The following is a 17,925-nucleotide window of genomic DNA, read 5'->3' on the forward strand; positions in this document are numbered from 1 at the left end:
GGGCTGGAGTTAGACTTTGTTTGGATTGAGGGATTTGGGGGAGGGGAGGGGAAGGGAAGGGAAGGGAAAGGACAGGAAGAGAAGGGAAGGGAAAATACATTTCTATGTTTGGATTGATAAAGAAAGAAAGGAAAGAAAAGTAATTTAATTTATTAGTTTATCTTTTTTATGTTTAAGTGTTATGTCCAAGGGTAAAATAGGTTTTAAACTTATAAGTAATTTAATTAGTAATCTCTTCCCTCCAAATGACTCCATTTTGAGAGGAAAAAATTTTGACAAAAATTTAAAAAAATCTTCCTCCCAAATCCCCTCAAATCTCTCTTCTCAATTTTTTATAAACTATCCAAACAAGGGAATTGGAAGGAAACTTCATTTCTCTTCTCTTCCCTCCCCTCCAAATCCCTCAATCCAAACACACTCTTAGAGACGACAGTAGTTGGAGTTTACGTGGGCCACACATATTTAATGTTGAAAAAAATTAATCTCGAACGTATAATCGAGCTAGACATTAAGCTCGAATTGGAGCTCGAGCTTGGTAAGAGGGGGTGATAAAAAAAATCGATTTTAGGTTGAGCAATCGTAAGTATTTACGAAATATTTATATGTCTAGATCCTAACCTTAATCCAGATTGGATTTTGAACGTACTTAATTGGCTAAACTCATATTGATTTAAATCTGGACAAGTAAATCGGATAATATTTATGTGTTTGGACCTGGACTATATTTTAAATCGAATAAAAATTTTGTTTTTGGTTTAGGATTTAGACCAGATAAAGTTTTGTCATCCCTATTGGTAAAGAAGAACTTGAATCGAGTTCGTGTGCAGAGATACTCCTATGTATTGTGACAAGCAGATGAAAAATAATGTAACAAACAGGTGAAATTTTTAAAAGAGTACTATAAAAAGAAAATTAAAAGAATCAACATTTATCCTAACTAGTTAGAAGCGAATCTTTCTTTCTGAAGCTAGTGGGTTTGATTGTTAGAGAATCCATATACAAAATTATCATGTGCTTGTTTGGTAGGCACGTGAGATTTACAGGTCATTGCACGAACCCATGGATTTATCCGGTACACTCTTGAAAGATAGTGGATTCGAGTTCCAATAATATAAAAAATAAATTTATTTAATCAATCAAATACTTCAAATTAGGGATGAGGATTGTTTTAATCGGTAAAAGTGTAAACTAGGAAGATGAGCTAAATGGTATTTACTCACTAAAAATCCTATTAATTGGTACAGTATTATTTTTATCATGAGAGAGAATTTAAACTTTTAACATGTTTCATAACGTTAAAAAAAAAAGAAAAAGGAAAGTATACTCTCATGTCAATATGACACCTCTAATGTGAATTAATTAAAAATAAAGGTCCCATGGTAATTACTTTTCATCAATATCACCTTTAGCGAATTTAATTGATTTACTGCACCCTGATTTAAAACTCTGGATTTTTGCCTAATAAAAATGGTACAAAAATAACTTTAAGCGGCTGGGCAAATTAGGAAAAAAATTCCTAGAAAGGGATCAAATTGAAAAGACATAAAAATTTAGTGGAGAAAATAAGGAATTATTAAGATTTGAGGGACCAAAGTCTAATTTTCAAAAAATTGATAAAAGCTGCCTGTATATAACTTCTTCTCCACTCTTCTTTCACCAAAACCCTAATACCAAACAATATAGACGCACCTCGAATTCAGAAAAATCAAGAAGTTAATTTAAGGTGCTGACATCATAGACCATCGAAGGTGTCGAGATTAGGGTAAGTCCCCATTCTCTCTCCCCCTCTCTTTCGGTTAGTTTTGCTTGGAAATGGTTCTAATGGCCGACATCCATTGTTGATGAACTAGGGCTCTCCAAACGCGACAAAGCTGTCACCTGAGACATCTTAGAACAACATAATATGTATTGGAAGCAAGGGAAACCTTCTTGGTGAGTTTTCTCCCTCTTTACAATCTAACTTGCCACGACAACCATGACAGCAGCCATGGTGACCATTCCAAGGACACCTGAACATCACCAAAGTGATCCCAAATGTGACAGCAACCAGGCAATGTGCTCCACCTTGTTAACCCCTTTCAAACCTTAACCACACATGGAAATGAATAGGGTAATGGCGGAGGAAGTTTGCAGAGGAAGATGGAAATAGGAAAACCAGAAAGTTCTTGTATTCAATAAACCTGCCAAACTCTGTTACAGTAATGAGTATTTAACTACTAACTAGCCAATCAAGTAATGACAGCTGTAAAGTTAGTTACAAAACTTGACACCATTAAGCTAACTCTCAATTACAACAAACTAACTCTTATTACTATAATACCATCCGGAGTCTTCTTTCGAGAGTGTCTTCTAACTCAAAATCTTCAACACCATTCACCAGTTGAAGCTTATCAACTACCCCTCCTTTGAGCACAACCTTGTCCACAAGGTTACTACAATTCAATCGAGATACTGGAATAATTGCCAACGACAATCAGGTTACTATAAAGGAAATGTAGGATATTTGTTCTTGAAGTCACTGTGATCTTCCCAAGTAGCCTCTTCTGCATTATGGCCCTCCCAATGAATTAATAACTACACACCAGCAATGTTGCCCTTCTTGTAAATCCTCCTATCCAGGATAGCTAGAGGACTCTGTTGGACCAAACCAGTATCAGTCACTTGAGGTAGCACAATGCTAGGTTGTATTGCTGCTCCTAAATGTTTTTTCAAGCAACTCACATGGAATACAGGGTGAATTTTAGAACCCTCAGGTAATTTCAACTTATAAGCAACAGACCCAATCCTGGAGAAAACTTCATAAGGCCCATAAATCTCGGTTGCAACTTGTTGAATGAATGTGAGGATAAAGAAGGCAGCTGATATGGAATGAGCTTTAAGCAAACAAGATCTCCAACTGCAAACTCTCTCTCAGACCTATGTTTGTTGGCCTGATGCTGCATTCTTTCCTGAGCCAGATTAAGAATATGTCTTAACATATCCAACATGTTATCCCTTTCCAGCAAACATTTCTCCAACGCATCTAGCTTAGTAGTTCCTAATTCATATGTAATAATATAAGGAGGCAGACATGATAAGCTCATATATTCTTACATTTTAATACTTCTTAAACATGTTTTTGCTGGGAAATTGGCTTTAAAAAGGACTTAATAATTTGTTTTTCGCATTTTCAGCTTTTTGGAGCAATTGAATGGTTTTTGGTGAAAAACAGCCAATTTTGAGTATTTTGAAAAACCGTCAATTGAAAAACAAAGTGAAGACCTTGAAGTTTCTTGGAGAATATTTTCGGAAATTTTCGTGGAGCCAATTAACCCAGATTTTGAAAAAAAGTTGAGCTGAAGTGTGAAATCACCAAGACTGTGCTGCCTGTGAAGAATTGGGCCTAGAAGGTTCCTCAGATTTTTGTTAGAGGCACGAGAGATAGCTTTGGAGAGCCAGGATATTAAGCTTCGAATTGCATATTTTCAGGGATTTTTCCAATTAATGAAACATGGTCAGAATTAGTAAGAAAGACAGCTATTTAGCAGTCTATTTTAACGTAGGATGCAAACCTTCCCTCAATTGTTTGTTATTGAGGAAACTAAGGTTGACTGAAGAGTTTCCTTAGAAATTCAGTAACGTGGGAAGCAAAGTAAGGGTTGGAGAAGGATATTTAAGGAGGCCTTCATAGAGACAGAGGACACACAGAGATTGGGAGGAATTCTTCGAAGACAGCCGTCAGTTCTACCTTGGTGCAATGTTAGACTTTTCATGTTTTTCCTTGAGCTTTCATCTGTGGTGCTTTCATCTATGGTGATGTGTAACTAAATATTTTTGCTAGGACATGATGAAGTTTTAATATGATACTCTAGTTGTTATTGCTTTTATTCTTAATTACTCTTTTGATGTTGGATTTTTAATCACCATGTTATACTATTTGAATGCTTAGATGACTGATCATCAACTAGGTTTTCAAATAAGTAATCTGTTGCAAATTCACATAGATACCATACGGGATTTGGGACCAGCTTCTAGAGATTAGAAATTGAAGACACTTAGGGTAGATACCATACTCCTAGGGTTTACATGGCATATTAAGGGATTCTTGCACTTAAGGACATCTTGCATGTTCATATTTGAGTTCAATACCATAACCAAATTGCATGTTAAGATAAACAAATTAGCCTAGATACCATAGGTAATTCACGTCTTAGTGAATTCATCAACAACATCAATTGAGTGGATTAAGGGTAAGGTGAGAAACAACTACAAAGGATTATTAAGATGGATTCGTCGTCCTAGTGCTTTTATCAAATTGTTTACAATCAAGCTTGACAAGTTGCAATTTTCTTATTTTCTTTGCTTTTTTGAAATCACAAATAATCATCATTCTGAATTAGTCCGAATTCTTTTAATAAGTACAATGATTAATTGCGTTGAATAGTCAATCCTTGTGGTACGACCTCGTATTTGCGTAATCTATTCTACTATGGACTTGTGCGCTTGCGAGTAATTTAATTTGGGATTTTTGCTTGCTATTTTAAGCAATCGAAAATTGCTATTAAGTTTTTGGCACCGTTGCCGGGGATTGTCTTATTCAATTTGATTAATTATTTGTGCTTTACTTAGTTTTAATTTTGTTAAAAAAATTTTTGTAGGTTGCAAAATCAATGCTTTCTAGGTCGAGTCAAAATTCTGTAGCTCGTGCTAATACGACCAACAAACAAGTTTTCTTTTGTGGATGATTGGTATTCGATCAAAGGGAAACGAGGGTATTGAATTTGAACCTGAGATTGAGCTTAAATTTCGGGATATCAAAAGGAAGCAAAGAGAAGAACGAGACGAGTTTAATAAAGAGGACATTAAGGAAGACATGGCTGACCAAGGACAACCCGAAAGAAGACTTTTTGGTGACTACACAGCACCGATAGTATACAATGCTCCATCATGTATTGTTCTAGCTCCAGCAACTGGACAATTTGAGTTAAAGATACAACATATCCAGATGTTAAATATGTTTAGAGGAGATGGCAATAATGATCCATATCTTCATGTGAAGGAATTCTTTGATTTATGTTCCACTTTTCACTACACAGGGATTTCAGATGAACAAGTGAGACTCTGTCTCTTCCCGTTTTCATTGAAAGACAAAGCAAAAGCATGGCTTAATTCCCTTCCTCCTCGATCAATCAATACATGGGATGAGTTGGTTAAAAAGTTTCTCTTCTTAAGTTCTTTCCAGCTCAGAAAACCAATGCCTTGAAGAGGGAGATTCGTAATTTTGCTCAAAACGAAGGGGAACCATTCTATGAATGCTGGGATCGGTATAATGACTTGTTTATTCACTGCCCTCATCATGGTTTTAATGAATATGAGAAGGTCCAATTTTTCTATGAAGGATTAACTCCTCAAACTCGCCAAACTGTAGATGCTACGGTGGGAGGTAGTTTGTCGATGAAGACTTCAGCTGAAGCCACTGAAATATTTGAGACCATGTGCTTGAATTCACAACAATGGGACATAAATTCAGAAGAGAAAGTAGCAGCCCCTAAACAACGAGGTATTTATGAGATTAATTCTAACTCAGTTCTTGAAGCAGAAGTGGCAAAATTAAGACATGAGCTGAAGCTACTAGCTGGAAAGAAGGAGGTATGTGCTATGTCTAGCACTATGCATACTGTTGAAGTGTGTCCACATAATCCTACAGGACAAGAAGAAGCCGCATTTGGAATATATTCACAGAATAGAGCAGGATACAATCCTTACTCTAACATTTACAATCCTGGCTGGAGAGATCATCCGAATTTTTCATGGAAAAATCAGCAAGGACAATTCTCCAAAATTTCACAACCACAACAAACACCTAAGCCCAAATAGTCTCCAATTGAAGATGTACTTGCCCAATTCATGTAAGTTACACAGGCTTCAATTCAGAAACTTGAAATGCAGATAAGACAGTTAGCTAATGTCGTGAGTGAGAAGAAGCAGGGTGAATTCCCTAGTCAACCTGAAGCAAATCCAAGAGGGAGAGAACAAGCAAAGGCAATTAAAACCTTACATAGTGGAAAGCCAAATGATCGAAGAGATGAGGATCCTGGTGATAATATGGAGATTACAACAACTGAGGATACAACAGCAAAATTACCATCTGTCGAAGGAAGAGAGAACCAAAGTTGGCTGAAGAACTTCTCCTATTATAGCACTTGAAGCACCATTAAAGGAGAGAGTTTACGTACCTCCTCTGCCTTTCCCTCAACAGTTTCAGAAGCAAAAGAAGGATAGACACATGCTGGATATCATGGAGTTGTTCAAGAAAGTTCATATAAACATTCCATTGTTAGATGCAATCAAACAAGTACCATCTTATGCCAAATTCCTCAAAGATATTTGCACTAACAAAAAGAGGTTCATGGAACATGAGAAAGTGATGCTATCCGAAGAGTGTAGTGCTGTTCTCCTCAACAAATTGCCTCCAAAGTTGAAAGATCCAGGGAGTTTTACAATCCCTTGTGTTTTTGGCAATTTACAATTTGAAAAAGCTTTAATTGATTTAGGTGCTAGTATTAACTTAATGCCATTATCTGTGTTTCAGCAACTTGGTGTCGGAAAGATGCAACCAACATCAATAAGCTTACAACTTGCAGATCGGTCCATCAAATTCCCACTTGGGATTATTGAAGATATTTTAATTAAAGTGGATCGATTCTTGCTACCAGCAGACTTTATTATCTTGGATATGGAAGAAGATCGAGATATTCCCATAATTATGGGAAGATCATTTTTGGCCACTGCTGGAACGATAATTGATGTAAAAAAGGGGCTATTGACAATGAATGTTGAAGGAGAATCAGTGGAATTTTGAGTATTTGAAGCCATGAAGAACCCAATGGACATAGAGGGGTGCAACCGACTGGACATAATCGAGCAGCTTATACATAGCAAATTCATCACTGAAGCTGGTAATGATGAATTAAAAACCAGTATTGAGCATCCGGATTTGACTCGAGCTACAGCTGATGACATGTCAGGCGTGGTGGCTGTGTTAAATTCTGCTCCGCCTATCCCACGAGCAATACCGTCTATTCAGCAAGCCCCAAAGCTGGAACTTAAACCACTGCCAACTCATCTGAAATATGCATTCCTTGGAGATGTAGAGACTCTGCCCATAATTATCGCTTCTGATTTGAGTGCTACTGAAGAAGAAAAATTATTGAGGGTCATTAGAGAGCACAAAGAGGCAATCGGGTGGACTATAGTAGACATACAAGGTATAAGTCCCTCCATGTGCATGCATAGAATTTATCTGGAGGAAAATGCAAAACCAACAATTGATGCACAGCGAAGGTTGAATCCGATCATGAAGGAAGTTGTGCGAACCGAAGTTTTGAAGCTTCTTGATGTTGGGGTAATTTATCCTATCTCAGACAGTCCATGGGTAAGTCCAACGCAAGTGGTTCCAAAAAAATCTGGGATCACGGTGGTCGAAAGCGAAAATAAGGAATTGGTGCCTACCTGAAAAGCAACTGGCTGGAGAGTGTGTATCGATTACAGGAAGTTGAATTCTTTCACTCGAAAAGATCATTTTCCCCTTCCTTTCATTGATGAAATGTTAGAACGATTAGCTGGTCACTCACATTATTGTTTTTTGGATGGTTATTCAGGTTATAATCAAATTGCCATCGCACTGGAAGATCAGGAGAAGACAACATTCACTTGCCCATTTGGCACATTTGCATTCCGACGGATGCCATTTGGATTGTGTAACGCGCCAGCCACAATTCAACGCTGCATGCTCAGTATTTTCTCGGACATGGTTGAACGCATAATAGAGGTTTTTATGGATGATTTTTCTGTATTTGGTTCCTCCTTTGACGATTGCTTACAAAATCTAACTTTGGTGTTGGAAAGATGCATAGATACTAACCTTGTTTTGAATTGGGAAAATTTTAATTTTATGGTTAGGCATGGTATTGTGTTAGGACATTTGATTTCCAGCAAAGGAATCGAAGTGGACAAGGCAAAAATTGATGTGATCGTTGGTTTACCACCGCTAACCTCGGTAAAAGATGTCTGTTCTTTCCTTGGCCACGCTGGATTTTATCGGCGGTTTATCAAGGACTTCTCTACACTCAGTATACCATTGTCAAATTTGTTGGCCAAAGATACAAAGTTTGAGTTTGATCAGTCCTGTTTGCACGCATTTCACACTCTTAAACAACTCCTTATTTCAGCCCCTATTATCACAGTTCCAGATTGGAACTTGCTGTTTGAACTAATGTGTGATGTTAGTGATTTTGCAGTAGGTGCTGTGCTAGGCCAAAGGAAAGACAAGCTACCGCAAGTGATCTATTATGCATCCAGAACTTTGAATGATGCCCAACAAAATTATTCCACAACTGAAAAAGAAATGCTTGCTGTGGTCTTCGCATTAGAGAAGTTTCGGTCCTATTTAATTGGGTCTAAGGTTATCGTGTACACCGATCATGCAGCATTAAGATACCTTATGACTAAGAAAGATGCCAAGCCAAGACTTCTTAGATGGGTGTTGTTGTTGCAAGAATTTGACTTAGAGTTGAGAGACAAGAAAGGTGCTGAGAATGTAGTGGCAGAGCACTTATCACGACTCACTCACAATGAAGAAAAGGATACCTTACCTTTGAATGAAAATTTTCCTGATGAGCAATTGTTTGTCCTTCAACATGAAACACCATGGTACGCAGATATCGCCAACTACTTGGCTAGTGGAAGGTTACCACCCAATCTGAGCACTCAGCAAAGAAAATTTTTTTTTGCCTGATGTGAAGTTCTACTTTTGGGATGACCCATACTTGTATAAGTATTGTGCTGACCAAATAATTCGAAGGTGTGTACCAACCACTGAACAAAGTAGCGTGCTAGAGTTTTCTCATCATCATGCGTGTGGAGGTCACTTTGGACCAAGGAGGACAGCGGACAAAGTACTACAGAGTGGGTTTTATTGGCCTTCCTTATTTAAGGATGCTCATCAATGGTGTACCACTTGTGATAATTGTCAACGAGCTGGCAATTTATCACGTCGCAATGAAATGCCTCAACATGGTATTTTAGTAGTTGAATTGTTTGATATATGGGGTATGGATTTTATGGGACCTTTCCCTTCATCGTGGGGGAATCAATACATATTAGTTGCTGTTGAATACGTCTCAAAATGGGTAGAAGCAGTGGCCGCCCCAACTAATGATCACAAGGTTGTATTAAGGTTTTTACAAGGCATCATTTTTCCAAGATTTGGTACTCCTCGTGCAATTATTAGTGATGGCGGACGACACTTTGTCAACAAGGCCTTCAAGTCTCTATTATCCAAATATAACATCTTGCACAAAGTCGCGACGTCATATCATCCCCAAACAAGTGGACAAGTTGAAGTTTCGAATAGGGAAATCAAACGGATTTTGGAAAAAAGAGTGAATGGTTCACGCAAGGATTGGTCTACGAAGCTTCATGACGCCTTGTGGGCTTATCAGACAGCATACAAAACACCTATTGGGATGTCCCCTTTTCGGTTAGTGTATGGGAAAGCATGTCATTTACCGATTGAGCTAGAACATAGAGCTTTTCTGGGCCATCAAGAAACTCAATTTTGAATACCAAGCTACTGGGGAGAAGAGGCAACTACAGCTCAACGTACTGGAGGAAATTCGCAATGATGCGTACGAGAATGCAAATATTTATAAGGAGAGAACTAAGCACTTTCATGATAAGATCATCATTCGCAAAGAATTTCTACCTAGACAAAAGGTGTTGCTGTTCAATTCACGACTACGTCTTTTTTCGGGAAAACTCAAGTCGCGATGGTATGGCCCTTTTCTTGTTGTGCAGGTATTACCCCATGGAGCTGTTGAAATTCAGAATATAAAAGACGGGACAATCTTCAAAGTAAACGACCATCGTTTGAAGCCGTATCTTGAAACCCCTGGAAATTTTGAAGCAGAAAAGTCCTCTCTCCACTTGAGTGAGCCAACTAATTCCACTTAGTCTCGTGATCAGAGTCCGGTTGTGGACTATAAATCCAGGGCTTTTGGGAGGCAACCCAATTTCTTTCTTCTGTTTTCAATTTTTTTAATTTTTATTTTATTTTAGTTTTTTTTGAGACTCTGACATGTTAAGTTTGGGGTGTTGCAGGTTCTTCTTTGTTATGGTCCTAAGGCGAGCCTATGGATTTGTAAGGTATTGGGTATTACTTGTGATGCTGAGTCAACTGCAACAATTAGCTCGAGTCATTTTTGAGACATGGTGCAATAATGAAAATTTAGCTCGAGCTAAACAATCACAATAGGGCTTTCGAGAGGGTTTAAATTGTGTCAAGTTAAACATCAGTGCACACACATAACACTCAGTCTCTCTCACAGTCAGGTCACTCTTCATACCTTAAGAGCCTTTACTTTGCCACGAGTTTCTTTCGTTGTTTTTTGTTAGAAGGTCATTCTACCTTCAGGTATGTGTCGACTTCTCTCTCTCTAAACTAGTTGTATTGTCTTTATCACGAACCAGTGTCCTACTTTCTTGCTTCCTTACCGTAAGCACTTGTTGTGCCGTTTTGTTTTGAAGAAATAATGGTTCCGTGTGCTTCAAATTCAGGACTAATCGGAGATTAGGTGTCTGTTTGCATAGTTGCATATATACTATTGATGGTGCCTTGCTCCTATTTTGTGCAGCAGACCCTGCATTTTCTTGTATGCCCATAACGTGTTCGTGGAAATGCCAATATAATAAAAATTTTGCATTGTGGGTCATACATTGTGCTGACTGTGATGTCTGTGTGAGGAAGAACAATTCATGTTGCTTGTCACTTACCTAAACTGATTATTTAGTTACATTAATGGACATAAATTTTTTTAGGTGCTATGTCTAAACGGCGCCGGAATGCCGCTGCACCTTCAGCACCACAATAGTAGTAGACCTCTCTCACCGGAAAATCTACCAAATCCTCTTTCCACAATGCAGAAATCATCCCTGAGTTGACGATTGATCCAGTAATTCTACAAATGAACGAAGGCCGCTGGGCTCTACCTTTTTTACTTACACATGGGATGAGCTTTCTCAACGAACAAGACCCATATGACCAATGTCCTGTCTATCCTCGTTTAGTACGCACATTTTATCAGACATTCACAAAATTACCACAAGCTGGTAATAAGGATACGACAACTGATTTATATATGGTGCGCATAGGCGGCAAGGAGGTGAAATTCACTACAAAAGACATTTGCCTATGCTTAGGGGTACTACCTGACTATTCTCACAAGACTGGTTTTGGCCCTCCACGCGAAGTTTCCACTGAAGAGATGATCCAAGACATGTGTGGGGGTTGCCGTACGAAGAATGGATTGGGTAGTAGGAGAGCTCACTTACCTCCAGACATGTGGCTCATGGATTCATTACTTCGCCATAATCTTTGTCCTATTGGTCATGGGCAGGAGCGTCATCAACCATATCTATCTATCTTGTACTACATCTACAAAGACATTTGGTTCAATCTTAGAGAAGTTTACCTTGACAGTATTCAGAAAATTCATAGCAAGGTTGCTAGAACGGCAACAACCGAGAAGGGTAAACTTTATTTCCCTCGATTGATAACCAGATTACTTGTCCATTTGGGAGTGTCCCTGCCGACTCCTACTCCAGTCCAAGAATATGAGCCAGTCATGTTTGAGGAGTCACAATTCAAATCCAACATAATACATATGCGATCAACTCGAGGACCTGATCCAGTGGCAGAGGAGACTGCCATACCAGCTGCTACACCCACAATGCCCCTGTACCAGACATTCCGCCTTATGTGAGTGACATTCTCATGCGACTCAAGACATTGGGAGAAGGTCAACAACAGATTCTCCTGAACCAGCAAGCCATTCTCGCTCGACTGTAAGAACCTCGGAATACGAATAATCGCCCGAGCAGCGATTGAGTTTCTTCACCTTCATCTCTACATTGTCGGAGTTAGGTTGTACCATTCCTCCCTTTACATTATGTTTTGTCTGCGATTCTGTTATGGTTCATTGCGGACAATGCACGGTTTAGGTGTGGGGGGGTGGGTAACCTTTTAAAAAAAAAACAAAAAAGAAAAAAAAAAGATATTTGTGGGTGTCGTTCTGGTAAACTCTCACGAGACTATAACTCGTCCACTAGGGACACCTAGGGGTTTAAAGGCTTGTTGCATACGCTGAATGCAACTGTGAATTTTACGAAAGTGAGTTAGGTTTTTTTAATTTGTTTGATTTATTTTCTTTGCTCGAGGACTAGCAAAAACTAGGTTTGGGGGTATTTGATAAGCTCATATATTATTACATTTTAATACTTCTTAAACATGTTTTTGCTGGGAAATTGGCTTTAAAAAGGACTTAATACTTTGTTTTTCGTATTTTCAGCTATTTGGAACAATTGGATGGTTTTTGGTGAAAAACAGCCAATTTTGAGTATTTTGAAGAATCGTCAATTGGAAAACAAAGTGAAGACCTTGAAGTTTCTTGGAGAATATTTTCAGAAATTTTCGTGGAGCCAATTAACCCAGATTTTGAAACAAAGGTTAGCTGAAGTGCGAAATCACCAAGACTGTGCTGCCTGTGAAGAATTGGGTCTAGAAGGTTCCTCAGATTTTTGTTAGAGGCACGGGAGATAGCTTTGGAGAGCCAGGATGTTAAGCTTTGAATTGCATATTTTCAGGGATTTTTCCAATTAGTGAAACATGGTCAGAATTAGTAAGAAAGACAGCTATTTAGCAATCTATTTTAACGTAGGATGCAGACCTTCCCTCAATTGTTTGTTATTGAGGAAACTAAGGTTGACTGAAGAGTTTCCTTAGAAATTCAGTAACGTGGGAAGCAAAGTAAGGGTTGGAGAAGGATATTTAAGGAGGCCTTCATAGAGACAGAGGACACACAGAGATTGGGAGGAATTCTTCGAAGACAGCCGTCAGTTCTACCTTGGTGCAATCTTAGACTTTTCATGTTTTTCCTTGAGCTTTCATCTGTGGTGCTTTCATCTATGGTGATGTGTAACTAAATATTTTTGCTAGGACATGATGAAGTTTTAATATGATACTCTAGTTGTTATTGCTTTTATTCTTAATTACTCTTTTGATGTTGGATTTTAATCACCATGTTATACTGTTTGAATGCTTAGATGACTGACTGATCACCAACTAGGTTTTCAAATAAGTAATCTGTTGCAAATTCAAATAGATACCATACGGGATTTGGGACCAGCTTCTAGAGATTAGAAATTGAAGACACTTAGGGTAGATACCATACTCCTAGGGTTTACATGGCATATTAAGGGATTCTTGCACTTAAGGACATCTTGCATGTTCATATTTGAGTTCAATACCATAACCAAATTGCATGTTAAGTTAAACGAATTAGCCTAGATACCATAGGTAATTCACGTCTTAGTGAATTCGCCAACAACATCAATTGAGTGGATTAAGGGTAAGGTGAGAAACAACTAGAGAGAATTATTAAGATGGATTCATCGTCCTAGTGCTTTTATCAAATTGTTTACAACCAAGCTTGACAAGTTGCGATTTTCTTATTTTCTTTGCTTTTTTGAAATCACAAACAATCATCATTCTGAATTAGTCCGAATTCTTTTAATAAGTACAATGATTAATTGCGTTGAATAGCCAATCCTTGTGGTACGACCTCGTACTTGCGTAATCTATTCTACTACGGACTTGTGCGCTTGCGAGTAATTTAATTTGGGATTTTTGCTTGCTATTTTAGGCAATCGAAAATTGCTATCAGGACAGCCATATACCAATTCAAATGGTGTTGCCTTTGTAGCTATATGGAAGGCAGTGTTGTAGCTCCACTCAGCCCAAGGGAGCCACTGCACCCACTGTCTTGGCTATAAACTAGCAAAACACCTGAGATAGGTCTCCAAACATTTGTTTACCACTTCTGTTTGACCATCACTCCGTGGATAGTAGCCTGAAGACATACATAACTTGGATCCCTGTAGATGGAAAAACTCCTTCCAAAAGGCACTGAGAAATATTGGATCCCTGTCACTGATAACAGTGGCAGGCATGCCATGAAGGTTAAAAATGTGTTCAATGAATAAATGAGCAACCCCAGCTGCTGTATAAGGATAAGATAATGTGACAAAGTGGCTATATTTTGTAAGTCTATCCACTACCACCATCACCATTGATTTTCCTTTGCAATTAGGCAAAGCTGTTATGAAATCCATGCTGATATCTTGCCATATTTTCTTAGGAATAGGCAATGGTTGCAAGAGTCCAGGAGGAGAAACAGTCCCATACTTATGCTGCTGGCAAATTGGACAGGTAGCTACCATCTCCTTTATATCTTTCTTCATGCCTAACTAGTAAAAGCCCCCTTTTATTCTTGATAAGTCTTCAAAACCCCAGGATGACCAGCTGTTGGAGTAGCATGGAACTCTTGGAATAACTTTTCTCTCCAATTAGATGTACGACTGATTACAATCCTAGATTCATATTTCAGAAAACCATTATCCACCATATAAAAAGATTGCTGTCCAGAATCAGCTGAAGTCCTTATTTCTTTCATCTTCTCCATAATCCATTCATCTTGTTCTATATGTCTCCTCAAGTCATCCGTCCAACCAAAATATGGATAAGAAATAGCTTTGCACTCCACAATAGATTGATCAACAGGCTGTTCATGCAGGATTGATGGACCATGCACCCTAGATAGAGCATCAGCAGCTATATTCTCATGGCCATGCTTGAACTGAATCTCATAATCATAACCCAACAATTTAGTCACCCATTTTTGCTGAAAAGGATTAGTTGCTCTTTGATTTAGAAAATACTTAAGACTGTCATGATTCAGAAAACCATTATCCACCATATAAAAAGATTGCTGTCCAGAATCAGCTGAAGTCCTTATTTCTTTCATCTTCTCCATAATCCATTCATCTTGTTCTATATGTCTCCTCAAGTCATCCGTCCAACCAAAATATGGATAAGAAATAGCTTTGCACTCCACAATAGATTGATCAACAGGCTGTTCATGCAGGATTGATGGACCATGCACCCTAGATAGAGCATCAGCAGCTATATTCTCATGGCCATGCTTGAACTGAATCTCATAATCATAACCCAACAATTTAGTCACCCATTTTTGCTGAAAAGGATTAGTTGCTCTTTGATTTAGAAAATACTTAAGACTGTCATGATTAGTTCTAATGATAAAATGTCTCCCTTGAAGGTAGTTTTGCCATTTTCTTACTGCAGTAACTATAGCCATCATTTCCTTCTCATATGTAGAGAGTAACTGATTCCTTCGCCCTAAAGAATGACTTAAGAAAGCAATAGGTCTCCCTTTTTGCTATAACACAGCTCCAATACCCCCTCCTGAAGCATCAGACTCCAGTTCAAAAGTAGTAGAAAAGTCAGTTAAGGCAAGTACCTGAGGTGAAATCATAAGTTTTTTAAGCTGCTCAAAAGCTTCATTGGCCATATTAGTCCACTGGAAAGCACCCTTCTTGGTCAACTGATATAGGGGCTGACAAATTTTTCCATAACCTGGAATAAATTTTCTATAATACCCAGTTAACCCCAAAAAACTTCTAAGATCCTTAAGAGTGGCAGGTATAGACCAAGAAATAATTGATTGGATCTTAGTCGATCAGCTGAAACTCCTTCCCTGGAAACAATATGGCCTAAGTATTCCACAGTAGGTTGGCCAAAAGTGCACTTCTGTCTCTTCACTAGGAGCTGATTCTTTTGAAGTATATCAAAAGCTTGTTGTATATGCTGTAAATGAAGTTGCCAGCTGGAACTATATATTAAGATGTCATCAAAGAATACCAATATGAATTCCCTCAGAAAAGGCCTAAAAATCTCATTCATCAGTCCCTGAAAGGTAGCTGGAGCATTAGTCAAGCCAAAAGGCATAACTAGAAATTCATAATGCCCCTCATGAGTCCTAAAGGCAGTTTTTTCAATGTCAGCTTCATTCATCCTAATCTGGTCATAACCAGACCTTAAATCCAACTTAGAAAAATATTGAGAGCCATATAATTCATCAAGCAAATCATCAATCAATGGAATGGGGTACTTGTCTTTAACAGTTAACAAATTGAGCTCTCTATAATCCATACACATTCTCCAAGTACCTTCCTTTTTCTTAACTAACAAGACAGGAGAAGAAAAGGGACTATGACTAGCCCTAATGAAACCAGCTTCAAGTAGTTCATTTACTGCCTTTTCAATCTCATCCTTCTGGAGTGGTCCATAATGATAGGGCCTTCTACTAAGGGGTTTAGCTCCATCAATGAGAGGAATCTTATGGTCATGGCTTCTAGATGGAGGTAATGATGTTGGTATGGCAAAAATGGATTCAAATGAATTCAGCAATTTTTCCAAATCTTCTTGCTGTTGCAATGATAAAACCTGCTGACTTCCAGAGTTGACAAACTCCATAGAATATAATAGTAAACCCAAACATGTATAATCGAGATCCTTCTCAATCTGATGCAAGCTCACCTCCTGAACTCTGGATTCATTCTGAGCATCACTACTCAATAAGTGAGTCTGACCATTAACCTTGAATTCCATAGTAAGAGATTGGAAATCCCACAAAACTGGACTGATAGAAGACATCCACCGAATGCCCAATACCACATCACAACCCCCCAAAGGAAGAACTAGGAGATTAGTAGCACAAGTAAAAGATCCCAAGGTCAATGGAATATTGTTACAACAACTTGAACCTTTTACTCTTCCTCCATCAGCTATCATGACTTCAAATTCTTTTGTTTTATCAATCTTCCATCCTAATTGTTTTATTGTTCTGGCATCCACAAAATTGTGTGTGCTGCCAGAATCAACCAAAACTAATACTGGATAGGACTGCATGACTCTTCTAATCTTCATAGTTTTGATAGATTGTGTAGCTGCAATTCCATAAAAAGCACAACTACTGAGCTCCAGTTGTTGACATTCTAAATTAGCCACTATCTCTTCCTTATCAGGTACAACCAACTCCCCATCTAGCTCCCCATTATCGTCAAAGTTGACCTCCAACAACAACAATTGTCTCCTATCACATTTGTGTCCCCTCACAAATTTCTCATTGCAGTAAAAACATAACCCTTTAGACTTTCTATCTTGAACCTCCTCAGGAGTAATCTTTCTAGTAGGAATATCATATGAGAAATTCTTCTAAACTGTCTGATCACCAGTTTTAGTATAAGGAACAATAGTTGTAATAGGTTTAGCATTAACCACTTGATCAATTGACTTGACAGGGAAGGCCTTAGAAGTGCTAACTATGAGATTATTCAATTTATTATTGATTTGAGTTGCAATAGCTATAGCATCATGCACATCAATAGGTTTTAAAAGCTGGACCTCATACATCAATTCAGACTTAAGCCCCCCTAAAAAACAACTTTTTAACAATTTAGGACTGAGGCCTTTAGTCCTTGTTGCCAATCTATGAAATTCAGTCACATAGTCCTTAAGAGAACCTGTTTGTTTTAATTTGAACAAGGCTACAGCAGTATCTTCGAATTTAGATGGTCCACATATTCTCTACAGAAAATTAGGACAAAATCCTCCCAACGTGGAGTAGCATGTAAACAATTCATCCACCTCAACCATTGCAGCACATCCTTTTCCAAATTGAAAGAAACAAGTACAACTTTCTGTAATTCAGGAGTTCCATAATAAGAGAAAAATTGCTTAGCTTTATAAATCCATACCAAAGGATCTTCTTCTTCAATGAATTTCAGAAATTCCATCCTTTGCCAATTAGAACGCAGAGGAGGACCATGTCGATCATGGCCATCCATCCTTTGTGGAATATGAGCCATACCACCAGCAGATCAGTCTTCTTCCTCCATTGAATCTGGAGTGGGATCCCGATCTTTCTGCTTCGACCATTCACGTTTGAGTTCCTCAATACTCTCGGTTAA

General features: G+C 38.2%; 2 protein-coding genes, 1 long non-coding RNA gene and 1 other non-coding gene across 4 annotated transcripts; 3 read left to right on the forward strand and 1 right to left on the reverse strand.

Annotated features, from left to right (window-relative positions):
• The first annotated feature begins 1,672 nt into the window (after nt 1–1,672).
• Nucleotides 1,673–3,860, forward strand: LOC119983316. The gene is made up of 3 exons (XR_005464601.1): nt 1,673–1,762; nt 1,851–1,932; nt 3,174–3,860. It is a non-coding gene; the product is annotated as an uncharacterized LOC119983316 (long non-coding RNA).
• Nucleotides 3,861–5,233: 1,373 nt separating this feature from the next.
• On the reverse strand, nt 5,234–5,342 carry LOC119983443. Its single transcript, XR_005464626.1, has one exon. It is a non-coding gene; the product is annotated as a small nucleolar RNA R71 (small nucleolar RNA).
• A 580-nt stretch (nt 5,343–5,922) lies between these two features.
• LOC120009574 lies at nt 5,923–6,841 on the forward strand. Its single transcript, XM_038860220.1, has 2 exons — nt 5,923–6,076; nt 6,180–6,841. Exons 1-2 carry the CDS (start codon nt 5,923–5,925, stop codon nt 6,839–6,841), a joined length of 816 nt encoding a protein of 271 aa, XP_038716148.1.
• A 3,307-nt stretch (nt 6,842–10,148) lies between these two features.
• LOC119981860 lies at nt 10,149–13,073 on the forward strand. Its single transcript, XM_038825002.1, has 2 exons — nt 10,149–10,453; nt 10,858–13,073. Exon 2 carries the CDS (start codon nt 11,004–11,006, stop codon nt 11,799–11,801), a length of 798 nt encoding a protein of 265 aa, XP_038680930.1. The 5' UTR covers nt 10,149–10,453; nt 10,858–11,003; the 3' UTR covers nt 11,802–13,073.
• Nucleotides 13,074–17,925: the final 4,852 nt, after the last annotated feature.

Source organism: Tripterygium wilfordii, chromosome 2 (genome assembly GCF_013401445.1).
Source record: "Tripterygium wilfordii isolate XIE 37 chromosome 2, ASM1340144v1, whole genome shotgun sequence".
Lineage (NCBI taxonomy): Eukaryota > Viridiplantae > Streptophyta > Magnoliopsida > Celastrales > Celastraceae > Tripterygium > Tripterygium wilfordii.